We start from the raw sequence: 15,559 nt of genomic DNA, 5'->3' as shown, positions 1-15,559 counted from the left end.
TGAATACAAGGATGGGAATAAGGAGCCGTGCAGACAAGGATGGGAATAAGGAGCCATGCAGACAAGGATGGGAATAAGGAGCCATGCAGAAAAGAATGGAAATAAGGAGCCATGCAGACAAGGATGGGAATAAGGAGCCATGAATACAAGGATGGGAATAAGGAGCCGTGCAGACAAGGATGGGAATAAGGAGCCATGCAGAAAAGAATGGGAATAAGGAGCCATGAATACAAGGATGGGAATAAGGAGCCGTGCAGACAAGGATGGGAATAAGGAGCCATGCAGACAAGGATGGGAATAAGGAGCCATGCAGAAAAGAATGGAAATAAGGAGCCATGAATACAAGGATGGGAATAAGGAGCCGTGCAGACAAGGATGGGATTAAGGAGTCGTGCCGACAAGGATGGGAATAAGGTGCCGTGCAGACAAGGATGGGAATAAGGAGCCAGTGGACAAGGATAGGAAGAAGCCATGCAGACAAGGATGGGAATAAGGAGCCATAAATACAAGGATGGGAATAAGGAGCCATGCGGACAAGGCTGGGAATAAGTAGCCATGCAGACAAGCATGGGGATAAGGAACCATGCATACCTGGATAGGGATGAGGGGACAATGCATACTCGAGTCAATAAGTTTTCCCAGTTTTTCGTGGCAAAATAAGGTGTCTAAGCTTACGTTGGCTTATACATGAGAATATACTGTATATCATATAAATAATTAAAATAACAAGGAAGTTCATTTGAAGTGGGACACTACAAAGGCCAATGAATGGTAACCACAATGTGGAATTAATAATAAAACAGCAAAGTACGTAAATAATATATAAAGTTTAATATATAAGTTTTGACTTAGTAATTATTTACCCTTTTTCTACACTTTTTGTATTTGGATACTAACATCAGTAACATTGAATAGCAGTAGATTCACTGGGTACATTGCAACAGAACAACACCCAGACCATATTATGGCCCAAAAAATGGGAATGGGTTTTTCATACCACTCCAAATAACCAATGTAATGCAATCAGACAAAAAGGAGGTTTGTGGCAAAAAAGTTACTTTACTAAACAATCATGAAATTGCCACAATGACAAAATGACGACAACCAGACACCTATTCCTAAGTGACGTGTATAATGCTTGATATGCTAAGGGTATATAGTGGGTATGAACAATAGAAGTGTAAACATCATTATGGATATATAGATTGCAAACCCAAAATAAACCCTGACTCATAATTAACTGGTGTCCCTAATATTGTATGTATCATGCATTATACATATGTCACTTAGGAATAGGTGTCTGGTTGTCGTCCAATTTTAATTGTATGTGTCGATTTCATAATTGTTTAACAAAGTGTTCAACTTTTTGGCAGCAAACCTCCTTTTTGCCTGATTGCATAACATCAGTAACATTGTATATTAGGAGTTGTTTCTCTCGACTTCATATAATCACCTCCATTGGTGCTTTACTACTAATTATAAATTGTGGTTATCTTTAATTATTTTATGTAACTAAAAAAGATTAATATTTTTTGATGGGATAATTCTTTCATAGCACTTTTTCTGGGCAGTTTCTGCACAGTTGTGCTTTTGCGGTGGTTTAGTGCAGTTACTATAATGGGAATGTTCCTATTGTGATTTTTGATGTATTAATACCATATACTGTATATTGTTTTCTATGGCACCTGTAACTTCAAGGGGTTGTCTACTACTCTGATAACTCCTTCTTAATCCATATATTTCCTCCTATGAAAATAATAACATCTTTACACACCTCCAGTGCCGGTGCCATTCCAGCGGTGTCGGCACTGGCTCTCCCAGGAATCGTGTAACATTGTTATGTCATGCAATACTTGGGGTCAACCAATGCTGACTTCACTCTCCCTGCCTATGGACAAATCACATACATCTGGAAGAAGAGAGAGCTCCTGCTTGCTCATTTCCTCTGGATGTACGTGATAAGTCCGCAGGCGGGGAGAGTGAAGCCAGCGCTGATTGGTGGCAGGGATTATGTGACATAACAATGTTATGCAATCTCTGAGAGACCAAGTGCTGACAGTGCTGGAACGGTGCCAGCCCCGGTGGGGAATATGAGGATTGAGAAGGGGTTTCCTGAGAAGTGGACAACCCCTTTAATCAATGAGCTATCCCAGAGTAGACAACTCTAAACTTGTGAAACTTTGCCTGCACAGTGAGAGACGAGGAACAGAAAAGATTAGGAATGACTAACACCTGCTGTGATATGACCTTCACAATGTTGCAGCATCAATTTTCATCTGAAAGAAAGATTCTTTGAATCCTAAACCCTCTATTTACCTGCTTTAGGCAGACATGTATTTTGGGTTCAATGCCAGCAGATAATGATAAATTTAATTTAGCAATTTTGTCAATACCATGTTTTCATGTAATTTCTCACCTGCTGAATTGAATTGCAGGTTTATGAAGCGTTTTCTTTTCTTTTCAATAGATGGGAGGATGTTGAATGTCACCACAGGGAAATAGGAACACAGTAATTTAGGCTATAAAATAAATAAAGCTTATGTCAATAGCTGCGTCTGGACAAGGAAAATCATTTTTTGCTTCTTGCTCCATGTGTTGTACTGGGTTTATATTTCCTTTCATCACATTACTCAATCTGTATAGAAGTTGTGCTAAATAATCCCAGATTAATGCATTGATTGATGATGATATTGTGTGGTTTAACTTTTTTTTAACATTTTTAACCTAAAACAGGTTTATTGATTTACTTGGGAAACCATGGATATAGGATTTATTTTTTTAATTTAATATTCTTTGATCATATTTACTTTCTCAATATTGTAGTCAGCAGCAAATTACTGTTTCATCTGTTTTTTGTTGAGTTTTTGATGTAGAATTTCTGCACCAATTATTTAAGTTACGCCACTTGAGTATTTTCGTTGTGTTTTTGTGTGCTTTTTTTAACGTATATTTATCACGTTTTTGACACTGCGTTTTTGCTTCTTGTTGATATGTCATGTTTTAAATAAAGCTGCTTTATTTTTTTCAACTTCCTGTTATTTGGTATGAAACGTGCCCTGTAGGTGAGTTTATGCTGCGTTAAAAAGAAAAGGACGGTGGGCATGAGATTTCTGTAAATACCATCTACGTTGCTGGAACCGTAAAAACATTGCGTTTTTGACGCAGCAAAAAATATGTAGTATCAAAAACGCACCAAAAGCTCATCGTGGCAACATAGCCTTAAAAAATATGCAACTTCAGGGGCATTTTTATACTAAAAGTACATATATTGAGGGCTAAAAACTAATTTTCACAAAAAAAATTATGGACCATCTCCACATCAAATCCTGGGAAAGATGAAAGGGAGTTTGGAGCAGATGTTTAAAAAAAAAAAATAGTCAAGTGAATGAAACAGAAAAATACTATCCTCCTCTGGCTCTTCTCTAGCAATATCTCCATGGTTTCCTACTAGTCTCTATATACAAATGCCTTAGGGCTCATGCACACGACTGATTTTCTTGGATGAGTGCTATTCCTGGTTTTCATGGATGGCTCTCATATCTATGATATTCTATGAGGCTGTGCACATGTAGGACTTATTTTCTCAGACCAAGTGGTTGGCGGAAAAAAATCAGACATGTCGAATCAAAATCGCCAATGCAAATCTCTGAGTCCGTGCAAATAAATCGGACAGCTCTCGGATAACATCCGAATGAGGTCCGATTTTCACCAACAGAATGAATAAGGTGAAGAAGCTTTTTTTTCTCCACATTCTAGAAAAGCTGATGCCATTCTGCTCAAACTCTTGAATGTGGAAAAATGGTCATGTGACTCTACCCTTAACCTAATTCTCCTCAAGGGTATTACATACTTACTAGAGTTTTAAAAAAAGACCCCTGTCCATCAAGTGCAATAACCAGAATCACTATCTGTAATAATTAATAAATCTGGTTTCGGAAACCAGACTACTGAATATTATCCATCATGTTCTAAGTATATCATAACCTCTGTGGATGGAAATATATTACTGACCGTTGCATTTATTCTATGTGTATTGTATTCTTTCATTAGAAAAAGCCTGTCTCTGGTGGGTGATGTGTTTGTCTATAATGATCCATTTAGCTCTGTATTTATGTTAGAGCCGAGCAATTTTCTGCAGTCAAGTTAGATTACATTGATTTACAACATCTCCGAATACACAACTTTTCTTCCTTGTTATTAAACTTGCATGTTGGTGTATGTAAACTCTAGCACAGCCTGGGGAATGAACCATGTGTGTAATACATATTTAAGAGCTTTAGTAATCTTCTTTATCCTTCGTTTATAGGGTGTTTGGGAGTTTGGGATAACATTACATGTTGGGATCAAGCTAAATTTGGTGAAACGGTCACTCAGTCGTGCCCTAAAGTGCTGCGACATTTTTTCAGCAAGGATGGTAAGTTCTGAATGTAGGGATATTATATGTAGACCTACATGGCACATTTCTTTTATTGACCATAGGAGACCACGTATTGACTCACATGTTATCTTTTCTGCCAATCCTTCTTCTCTAACAATACACATTATGTGAAGTTACTTGACAACAGAATTCATCAGCCTAGCAAATTCTAGGGCTCTCGAATATTGTCATTGACTCAGATGGCCACATACCATGTTTAGCCAGAGATGAGAATGGGATACGCAAATAAACACATTTATGGGGTTTTATATGGCCAAATCTGCAAATTGTGTTTCTACTATCTGCTTTTCTTTTTGAATAAATTCAGAGAGCAACCTGTCCAGAAATATGGCCAAGTAAACAAGTCTTGTATGTATCCTAACCCTATCGGAAGGTAAGCAGGGCCAAATCCTCCATAAGAGTGGTAAACACAATGCCCCAAAACCCGTAACAGTCTGCAGGAAAATATATCCAAGGGAACCTGTCAGCAGCAGGTACAGACAGTGTCAGGTTGGTGCCGTTATACTGATTACAATGATACCTTGGTTGATGAAATCTGTCTTGTCGTTGTTCTTTAATCTTTATTTTCAGTTTTGATTTAATGACATGCTCGTGCTCCGGGGCGTCCTGGGGGGGGGTCTTCATTTGGTGGTCTGATTAGATATTCATGTATATGGGTTCTGACAGGTCACTGATCCCTCACTGACCTGTCACCTATTTTACATAATGAATATTAGCATATATTGAAAAAATAACATCACCTTCTGCAGGCAGGGGTGGCGGTACCTGTACTGCAACATGATTGCATCTATGTGTACTTAATTCTTTTCCATAAATTCATTAAAAAAAAAGTTTGAAAATGGTGCCAGCCACGCCTGCACAGTAGCAGCTATTGGCAATCTGATAGCTGCTACTGCGCCGGCACTGGCATCACCATCTTGCTAGAGAAAAAAAATTGCTTCCTCCAAGATGACACCGTCCAGATAGTTAACTGAAAAAGTTGTCATATCCATTGCCTGGACCCAACTGCACACACAAAGGCAGCCAAATACATATTATTATTATTATTACTATTTATTATTAATAACATTTTCCTTCTTTCCTTTACTCTTGGTCCTTCACATTACAATCCTAATAGGGAAAAAAAAATATTTTGTTACCTTAGAAAACTAAGTGACATTCTGAGGACAGATTCACAATGACAAGTAGTTACCAGCAAACAGAATGTCTTCATTGTCCTTGCCACTTGTAGATGGAAGTGTATTTTTACAGTATGATATTTTTAGCAGTGATCACGTTATTATTTCTTTCATTGGTTGGCTTTACAAAGATTGAACTATTTCAGACAGCGACCGGCAGTTACATGTCGTTTAATTTTCAGCATGCAGCTTGGGTTGCTCAGTTTGTGTCATCATCAGTGATAAAACAGTCAAAGATTACTCCCTTACAATCTATTTAATTCAACTATTTTAAATTCTGTAAGAAATAGGAGTTCGAAGATTAAAATAATCATAGAGGCATTGCGTTTACTGGCAATCTTGAAAATTCAACCATTTCAATCTATGGCCTACAAAGAACAGACTGTAAGAGGTGCTTTGGTTGGTGCAGTGTGTTCCTTTAAACATTGTGCATTTACAGTACCTTGTTGAACAGAGTGATTTCCCACTTGTAGATGGTGAATGTAATGCAGACAGATGCAACAGTTCAAGTGGAATTTTTCCTTGGAAGGCAACAAGATTGATTTCTCCTTAGATCCAACGGGCTTGAACAGAGGTAGACATTTCATATACAGCAATAAGCTATCGGTGCTTGTATGTGTGACAGTCTGCTGGCAAACACCTCAGCCGCACCTTCTTTGACCTTTTTCTTTGTCACTGTCACAGTGCAGCACAGTACATAGAATCATAAAATCATGAAATCAGAGAATGTTAGAGTTGGAAGGGACCTCCAGGGTCATCGTTTCCGATCCCCTGCTTAATACAGGATTCACTAAACCATCTCACATAGATGAATATACCGTGGTGTGCGCTAAAAAATGACTAGGGATGATCAAATAGCTTAAGATAAGAGCTTATCCGAATAGCTGCATCGGTAACTTGGATACCTGGAGCGCTCCTGATAATCAGCTGTTCGGTGCCACAGCTGCATGTGTCGCGGCTGTGTGACAGTCACAACACATGTATGGAGAGCCTATTTGCTAGGCTATAGCTATTTGGATAAGCACTTATCCGAAGCTACTCGATCATCCCTAAAAATGACTAAGCTGTGGATGTTATTCCTGATGAAGGCTTTCATAATTGCAGAAATACGTTGGACAAGAGTCAGATCTTTTTTTCCCTGAAGAGAGCCTGTATTTTCAGTGATGTCACGCATCCATTAGCTGGTAGCTCATTTGAACAGGTATTTGATTAGACATGGCCATCTGGCACTCTGCCATTGCTCTTCGTTCACTAATTCAGCACAGGTCCAGAATTTAGAATTCCCTCAATTTTGCCCAGCACGGATCGTTAGGATTACACATCGTACACAATCCACTCTACAAGTCAGGTGAAAGTGAATTATCTACTTAGCCATTTTTAGCGCATACCACAGTATATTCATTCATTCTAAGGACGTAGTTTATTGCACACTACGGAAAAAGGTGTGTTTATATCTGATATCTGATATCTGATACCTGATACCTGATACCTGATACCTGATGCCTGATATCTGATGCCTGATATCTGATGCCTGATATCTGATGCCTGATATCTGATGCCTGATACCTGATACCTGATATCCGATACCTGATATCTGACTCTGATACCTGATACCTGACTCTGATACCTGATATCTGATACCTGACCCTGATACCTGACTCTGATACCAGACCCTGATACCTGACTCTGATACCTGATACCTGACTCCGATACCTGATATCTGATACCTGATCTCTGATACCTGATACCTGACTCTGATACCTGATATCTGATACCTGATACCTGACTCATTCAAACATCAGAATCAGAAGGTCTTTCAGATACCTTCAATGCAGTATTTGAGTGGTTCTTCTTATAAGCGAAGAAAACACATCCGTTTGCTGCTGTTTATACTTTGTTTTTTATCCCATGCCTCCTGGCACACAAACTGCAGAGTTGTTTCACTTTGATGAGTGAAGAAAGTCACATATCATATGTCAAAATGGAAATCCAAATGATTTTTCAACTCACTGAGAGTTTGGAAAGCAGATTTCCTTACCAAAAAAACTTGAGCTTGGTATTGCTTGAGCTTGTAGTAGACTCGTAATGCTGCTGTCTCTAAAGTATAGCTTTTTCTCGGTTCAAATCCATTTTAGAATTTTTTTTTCCTTTTTTTAGGTTATGCAGGTTAGCACACAAACTCCCAATCCTGCTCCACTTTTAAGATCTGACATTCTTATTATCTTCCTGACTTGTAATAAAACAATCTATAGCCTAAGGGTGAAGCATCTGCATCACACATAGTTTTGGTTTGAAGTAATAAGAAAAATAAAAAAAAAATAAGCTCCTTTGCTGGGATTTGAACTCACAATTCCTTATACAGTGTTGATTTTAGTTAGGACTTGCTCACATATCAAAGTCAAACATCAGAAATACTCTGTCTGATACCTGACTTCTGATACCTGATACCTGACTTCTGACACGTGACTTCTGATACCTGACTTCTGATACCTGACTTCTGACACCTGACCTCTGATACCTGACTTCTGATACCTGACTCATTCACTTGACCTTGAAGCACAATGGTAAGGTTGCTGGCTGTTGTCTCTAGAGTGGGGATTTTTCTGGGTTCAAGTCCCACGTTTGTAGTTTTTTTTAAAGTTATGCAGGTTACAAAAAAAACTTCAATCATGTTCCACTTTCAATATCTAACATTCTTATTATCCTCCTGATTTCTAATAAAATAATCTCTAGCCTAAGGGTGAAGCATCTGCATCACACATAGTTTTGGTTTAAAATCATTACAATAAAACTACGCTCCATTGCTGGGATTTGAACTTATAGTTCTCTTACTCCTAAGCCTACAAATAACCAGTGTGCTATACCGTCAATTGGAATGTAACACTCTTCTCTTTGCTTATGTGACTGTCGATGTAAACATGTGGTGTAGCTCCTAGCTGTGTGATTTCAATGAATGAGTTTGATACTTGATACCTGATACTTGACTAGTCAAATATCAAAGATCAAAATGTTTTTGTCTGAGACCTGACACTTGACCAGTCAAAGATTAAAATCAAAATGTTTTTCAGATACACCTCACTGAGGTACTTGCATGGTTCATCTCATAAGGGTCGAAAAAGAATCATTTCACAGCCTGTTGAGCTGTTGGCTGAGTGATTAAGCAGCTGGTTTATGGAGTAGAAAATGTGGGTTCAAGTCCCACAATCGTTTTTTATTTTTTTAAATAGCAGATTACCACACAAAATCCAATCGTGCTTCACTTTTAATATCTGACATTATTATTATCCTCCTGATGTGTTAGTAAAGAGTTTCAGACATGCTGTGTCTAATGATCAAATTACTTCATAGAATTTTTTTGTTTGCATCCACCCAAGAACTGGCTACAAACTCATGAGCACTAGGGGGTGTCACTAATCCACTGTGTACAAGGCATGGTCCTCCTGTAGCAGCAAAAAACAGAGCTATGGGTGTGTCCTACACTGCCTGGTTCTGCAGGGGACGTGCGTCTGTTCATTGCCATCTCACAGATCTGCGGAGCATCGTTTCTCTCTGTACGGCCAGCGTCACACAATACCATAGAATACGGCTGAGTGCTATGCGAGAAAACATCGGCCCAGTGTTAATCTATGGGGCAGCTCCCATCAGCGTTTATTTTATCAGGCGTATTCAGCGTGCGTGTAAAATCACAGCAGTCTGCGATTGGCACCGAGATTCGGATGAGACTCGCCAATGCAAGTCTATGGGTGCGAGAAAAAAATCACACAGCACTCGCACCGTGCAAGTCCTGTCCGATTTCTAGGCACCAGTGTCCTTTGAAAAACAGCAATTCATGTGCCGCATACAGTAAAATCACACTGACGGGTTACAATAGAAAAGATAGAATAGATATATATAGTTGTCAGTGACACACACATATATGTGTATATATAATAGATATATAGATAGCAGAAAAGACGGTAATTCAGCAGTCACGGTAGTGTGACATCACAGCAGGAGCCGCCAGGATAGAAGAGATGGATTACATACAGTAAATACCCATAGAGTAGGCAAATATATGGATGTCTGTGACATATACAATTAGTACAGTGTTTATGCAGCTTACTGTACAAGTATTTAATTAATAAAAGATTATTTTTCAAACAAAAGTGTCGTGAGCTCCCGTGCAATTTTTGTAACCAGCAGAAGGAAAGCTGATGACTGAGGGCTGTTTTTTTTCAGTGATCTGACATTACATAGTGATGTCCCATGCTGGGACAATATAAAAAAGTTAAAAAAAAAAAAATTACAAAGTGTAAAAATATTTTTTTAAAAATCCCTAAGAAAAAAGTTTCCATTACATACATTTATTTATGTAAATAATAAAAAAAATTAAATGTACATATATTTGATATCGCCACGTCCGTAACAATCTGCTCTATAAAACCGTCCCACTAGATAACCCCTTCACTGCACACCGTAAAAAAATAAATAAAAAACAAGGCAAAAAACAATGCTTTGTCATCATACCGCCAAACATATAAAGTGCAATAAAAAGCGATTAAAAGGACAGATGTAAAAAAAATGGTACCGCTGAAAACATCATCTTGTCCTGCAAAAGACAAGCCGCCATACAGCTCCATCAGCAGAAAAATATAAAAGTTCTAGCTTTCAGAATAAAGTGATGCAAAAATAATTATTTTTCCAATAAATTAGTTTTTATTGTGTAAAAGCGCCAAAACATAAAAAAATTACAAATGAGGTATCGCTGTAATCGCACTGACCTGAAGATTAAAGCTGTCTTACCAATTATACTACATGTGGAATGGTTTAAAAAAACAAAAACAAAACGCAATTCCTGAATTGCTGGTTTCTGTTCATTCTGTCTCCCAAAAATCGGAATATAAAGTGATCAAAAAATGTCATGTGCCCGAAAATGTTACCAATAAAAAAGTCAGCTTGTCCTGCAAAAAACAAGCCCTCAAACGACTCAGTCAGTCGAAATACGAAAAAATTATGGCTCTCAAAATATAGTGATGCAAAAAATAATTTTTGCAATGAAAAGTGTCTTTTAGTGTGTGACCGCAGCCAAATATAAAAACCCAATATAAATCTGGCATCGCTGTAGTCGCACCGACCTGAAGAATAAAGTTGACTAATCACTTATACCGCATGAGGAACGGCTTAAAAATTAAATAAAACCAATTCTTCACCTACTGTTGATTTTTTCATTCTGCCTCCCAAAGATCACAGTAAGGCTCGGTGCACATTTATACTGCGCTCTGTGCTGAGCGCTTACACCGAGGTTTCAATGTAAATCTCTGAAATAAGTGATTCAGACAGAACCCCCAGTGGAAAATTCCCTATAATGAGGCAGATGTAGTCACTGTAGACACCATAGGACCAGTGATCCGGGGGTGTCCGTCTTTTTAGGATTGCAAAGTTTTGTGCACTTCTGAAAAGGACACCGCTGAACAGAGGCCAGACAAAGTCCAGAGTAACTCTGATGCCTCATTATAGTGAATAGATTAATTAGGGGTTTCATCTGAATCACGTCACTCGGAGATTTAGATGGAAACCTCAAAGTAAGTTCTCAGCGTAGAGCGCCAGGTAAAAGTGATCCCAAATGTTATGTAAAATGTTCCCAATAAAAGCTTCCACTCAATCCACAAAAAAATCAAGTCCCCACTCAGGTACATCGTCTGTAAACAGAAATATAGGGGGCTTCCAGGTTACTGGAACAGCTGCTTGTATGCGTGTATATATATATATATATATATATATATATATATATATATATATAGTGAAACACACAGTACGAGCACAGCCCCCTGAGGAAGCCAACGCACAACGCGCGTTGGGGCTGCTGTGTGCATGGTATACTGGGACTTACATGGGTAAGAACTCCCCCTTTTAATAGCACTATGACACTTTATTGATTTGGAGTGATTTATATTGTTTACATTCGGTTAAATTACCAATGGTGACCTCTGTTTAATGTGTTATATTTAACTGATAGATTCCTCCTAATTATTTTTTTACAGTGTGCACTGAAAGGGTTATCTAGTTTGTACCGTTTTATAGAGCGGATTGTTACGGACATGGCGATACCAAATATGTGTACTTTTATTTACTTTGTATTATTTACATAAATAAATGTATTTATTGGAAACTTTTTTTCTTTAAGGATTTTTAAAAAAATATTTTTATACTTTGTAATTTTTTTTAAACTTTTTTACATTGTCCCAGTATGGGACATCACTATGTAATGTCAGATCACTGACAGGCTATAAAAAACAGCTCTCAGTCATCAACTTTCCTTCTGCTGGTTACAAAAATTGCACGGGAGCTCACGCCACTTTTGCTAGAAAAATAATCTTTTATTAATTAAAAACAAGTACAGTAAGCTGCACAGACACTGTACTAATTGTTTATGTCACATACATCCATATATCTGCCTATTCTATGTGTATTTACTGTATGTAATCCATCTCTTCTATCCTGGCGGCTCCTGCTGTGATGTCACACTACCGTGACTGCTGAATTACCGGCTTTTCTTCTATCTATCTCTGTCTGCAGAATTATAAGGCAAATGAGTATTTTGATCACATCATCCTTTTTATATATGTTGTCCTACTCCAAGCTGTATAGGATTGAAAGCCAACTGCCAATTATGTAAATCAGCTGACTTGCATCTCTGTAATGAGGAGAGGTGTGGTCTAATGACATCAAAACCCTATATAAGATGAGCTTAATTATTAGGCAACTTCCTTTCCTTTGGCAAAATGGGTCAGAAGAGAGATTTGACGGACTCTGAAAAGTCAAAAATTGTGAAATAAAGTATAGGAGTAACCCCGGCACACTAATAACATGAAAGTAAAGTCTTCTCAACGACAGTCTTTAATTGTTGTGATTTTATTGATTATGAAAAAAAAGGGTGGTGTTACAATCCAAAAAAGGGTGGTGTTACAATCCAACGTTTCAGCTCTACATCTCGAGCTTTCATCAGGGATATGACTACAATATATACAATAAAAGAACAAAAATCAATAAATAAACTTTATAAAGTATTATAAAACCAAAAATCTAGTGATAGGTGATACATAAGGTGGGGACAGTGTCAAACATCCTTTGTGAAGGTGTGTATGGATCTATAATGATGTGAGGCCAGTGAGTATGTATTGTGGTGTGATACTGTGAACATGTGAGAGGTTGAACAGAGGAATAGAGTGAAGGTGTAAGGAGTTGAAAAGCATGAATGTGTAGGTAGTGTTGAGAAAGGGCATTAGGGGACAGTGAAGTGGAGTGGGAATAAAGGTGAGGTCATCTAAGGAGGCAGTGTGTAAGGGGTGCTCTTGGAAATGTTAAGGCATAAAGTATAAATACCTAGATCCTTGGTTTTGAGGTGTGTGTATAAGTGGTATAGGTTTGCCTTTGTAATCCAGCTGCTGGAACGGTACCTATAGTAACCACTGAGAAAGGGTATAGGTTAAGGAATAGCAAGGTATATAGAAAGAAAAGATATAAAAGAAAGTTTTAGGGGTCACATACCGATGTGTAGGGTCAGCACATGACTCCCGTCCTAAGGACAAAAAAGCAGGTCAATAAGCTGAGATGGAGAAAGGAAACCCAGTCTATGAAGACTGTAGGGCACCATTACCTTGTGTCCTAAATCTAGTCAGGTGTGGAGGAGGCCGGAAGTGCATGTGGCTTAGTGCAGTGATGTTAAATACTGTCAAGCACTTCCTGATTGGGAGGGGAAGGGGCGGGAATGGGGGGAAGGGCCATCGCCATCTTAGTGAGGTCAAAAATGTCTGAATGAATGTATTGAGCATGTGCAGGGCGGGGATAGAGAATGAGCATGTTTTGACTTGACAGGAAGTGATGGTGGCAGTCGCCATCTTGGTGAGGTCAAAAAATGTCAGAATGAATGTACTGAGCATGTGCAGGGCGGGGATAGAGAATGAACATGTTTTGACTTGACAGGAAGTGATGTTGGCAGTCGCCATCTTGGTGAGGTCAAAAATGTCAGAATGAATGTACTGAGCAGGTGCGAGCCATCCAGGAAGTGAAGTAAAAAAGGGAGGGTTGTCACATGCATACAGGCGGCCATTTTAACGGTGGGACTGTGCTGAATTCATGCACGGTGATAATTTCAGTGCTGGTTGTGCCTATCAGGTTTCAGAGAAACTTCCTTTTCCTGCCTAAAAACAAAGAAAGGTAATTAGAGCAAGGTTTACATACAAAGAGTAAAATGGCGTTCATATTAACACACTTATGTCAGAAATATCTCCTATAAACCAAAAAACGTTGTGTAGGAAAAGAACTTATTTGGTAGTGATTTTAAACTCCTGATGAAAAACAAAACTAATTCACTATGAAGTGGAATTTAGAAGGGATTAATAATACATTTCAGATTCTCTATTGAGACCGTGTGGATGGAGGGTATTTAGGTGATATATCCAATACGCTTCACGCTCTTTGAGAGTTTGGATCCTATTACCCCCTCGTCTGGGTACAGGGATTTGTTCGATAACCTGAAATTTCAGTTGGCTTACAGAGTGTCTATTTTCCACAAAATGGGCAGGAATTGGTAAAAGTGTGTTCTCACACCGGATGGTTGATTTATGTTTGGAAATGCGGTCTTTCACATGCTGGGTGGTTTCCCCAACGTATCCTAGGCCGCATGGGCATTTGATTAAATAGACAACAAAATTTGAGTTGCAGGTAAAATAGCCATTGATCTTGTACCGTTTGCCGGACCTCGGATGGGTGAATGAATCGCCTTTACTAACATTCGTGCATTGTGCGCAACCCAAACAAGGGAAGGTTCCGTTGCGCACCGTGCTAAATGTCTTCTGCCTGAATGTCTTGAAGTGGGAGCCCACGTCGGCTCTAACCAAAGTGTTTTTTAGGTTCTGAGCCCGCTTATGGCAGATGAGAGGAGGATTTTGGAAATTTTCAATCCCCGGGTAAGCCTTTTCTAGTAGGGGCCAGTGTTCAAGGACTGCTTTTTTGATCAGAGGAGAGAACGGGTGATAGGTGTTGATGAACTTAACCCTATTCTCTACATCACATTCACGTTGGGTAATTCTGGTTTGTTGTTCAGCGTTAATTTTGGGGTATCCTCTTGTTTGAAACTTTTCAGTCATCTCGTCATGTCTCATTTGCCTGATATCAGGTGTTGAGACTATGCGGTCAATTCTGTCATGTTGGGATTTAGGTAGAGCTATCTTCACGTGTCTTGGGTGACAACTGGACCAGTGTAGTAGACTATTACGGTCTGTAGGTTTGACGTAAAGGTCACTTGTAAGGGTGCCAGAGTCAGTTTTAGAGATCATGGTGTCAAGGAAACTGACAGACTGTGTGTTGGAATGTGAGGTAAAGGTTAGGTTCGGTATACTCTGGTTGAGGTCATGTATAAAATCTGTGAGGCTATTGGTGTCACCTGTCCATACACAAAAGATGTCGTCTATGTATCTGAGCCAGGTAAGAGCATGTTTTCTATATAGATGATGTGTGTAGACAAAGTCAGCCTCAAATTTACACATGAAGATGTTAGCGTACGGGGGGGCTACATTCGCCCCCATCGCGGTACCCCGTGCCTGAAGGTAGAATTGGTCCTCAAAGAGGAAATAGTTGTTGTTGAGGACCAATTTGAGTGTATCGGTACAGAACAATTTCTGGGGTTCGCTAAGAGAGGATTGTAAATCTAGGAACCATCTGACAGCCTCGATGCCAAGATCGTGATCTATACTAGTATATAGGCTGTTGACGTCTAGGCTGGCTAATAAACAAAAGGAAGGAATGTCATGGAGGGTTCTAACGTGGTTCAGAACTGACTACACCAATGAACTGAAAACACGAAAAAAGAACAAGTTTCTGAGAGACCAGGACGACTATCTCAAAAACCAGGTCTATAGATGGCGGTATACCACACTTCCAGATGGTCCCCCCTACAGAAACC

The 15,559-nt window shown here is 38.9% G+C and overlaps 1 protein-coding gene and 1 long non-coding RNA gene across 2 annotated transcripts in view; one reads left to right on the top strand and one right to left on the bottom strand.

Moving 5' to 3' along the window:
- VIPR2 (vasoactive intestinal peptide receptor 2) overlaps window positions 1–15,559 on the top strand; it is a 183,029-nt gene that overhangs the window by 43,928 nt on the left and 123,542 nt on the right. The window contains exon 3 of the mRNA XM_073581615.1: window positions 4,307–4,414. Within this exon, the coding sequence (XP_073437716.1) occupies window positions 4,307–4,414 (108 nt within the window). The remainder of the gene's footprint in view (window positions 1–4,306; window positions 4,415–15,559) is intronic.
- On the bottom strand, window positions 12,492–13,678 carry LOC141095559 (uncharacterized). Its single transcript, XR_012233421.1, has 2 exons — window positions 13,253–13,678; window positions 12,492–13,174 (listed from the first exon to the last, which is right to left on the bottom strand). It is a non-coding gene; the product is annotated as an uncharacterized lncRNA (long non-coding RNA).

This window comes from Dendrobates tinctorius, unplaced genomic scaffold, assembly GCF_039654945.1.
Source record: "Dendrobates tinctorius isolate UK_male_01 unplaced genomic scaffold, ASM3965494v1 ptg000070l, whole genome shotgun sequence".
NCBI lineage: Eukaryota > Metazoa > Chordata > Amphibia > Anura > Dendrobatidae > Dendrobates > Dendrobates tinctorius.
The sequence above is the reverse complement of the archived record's forward strand: the minus strand, read 5'-3'. Positions and strand labels throughout refer to the sequence as shown.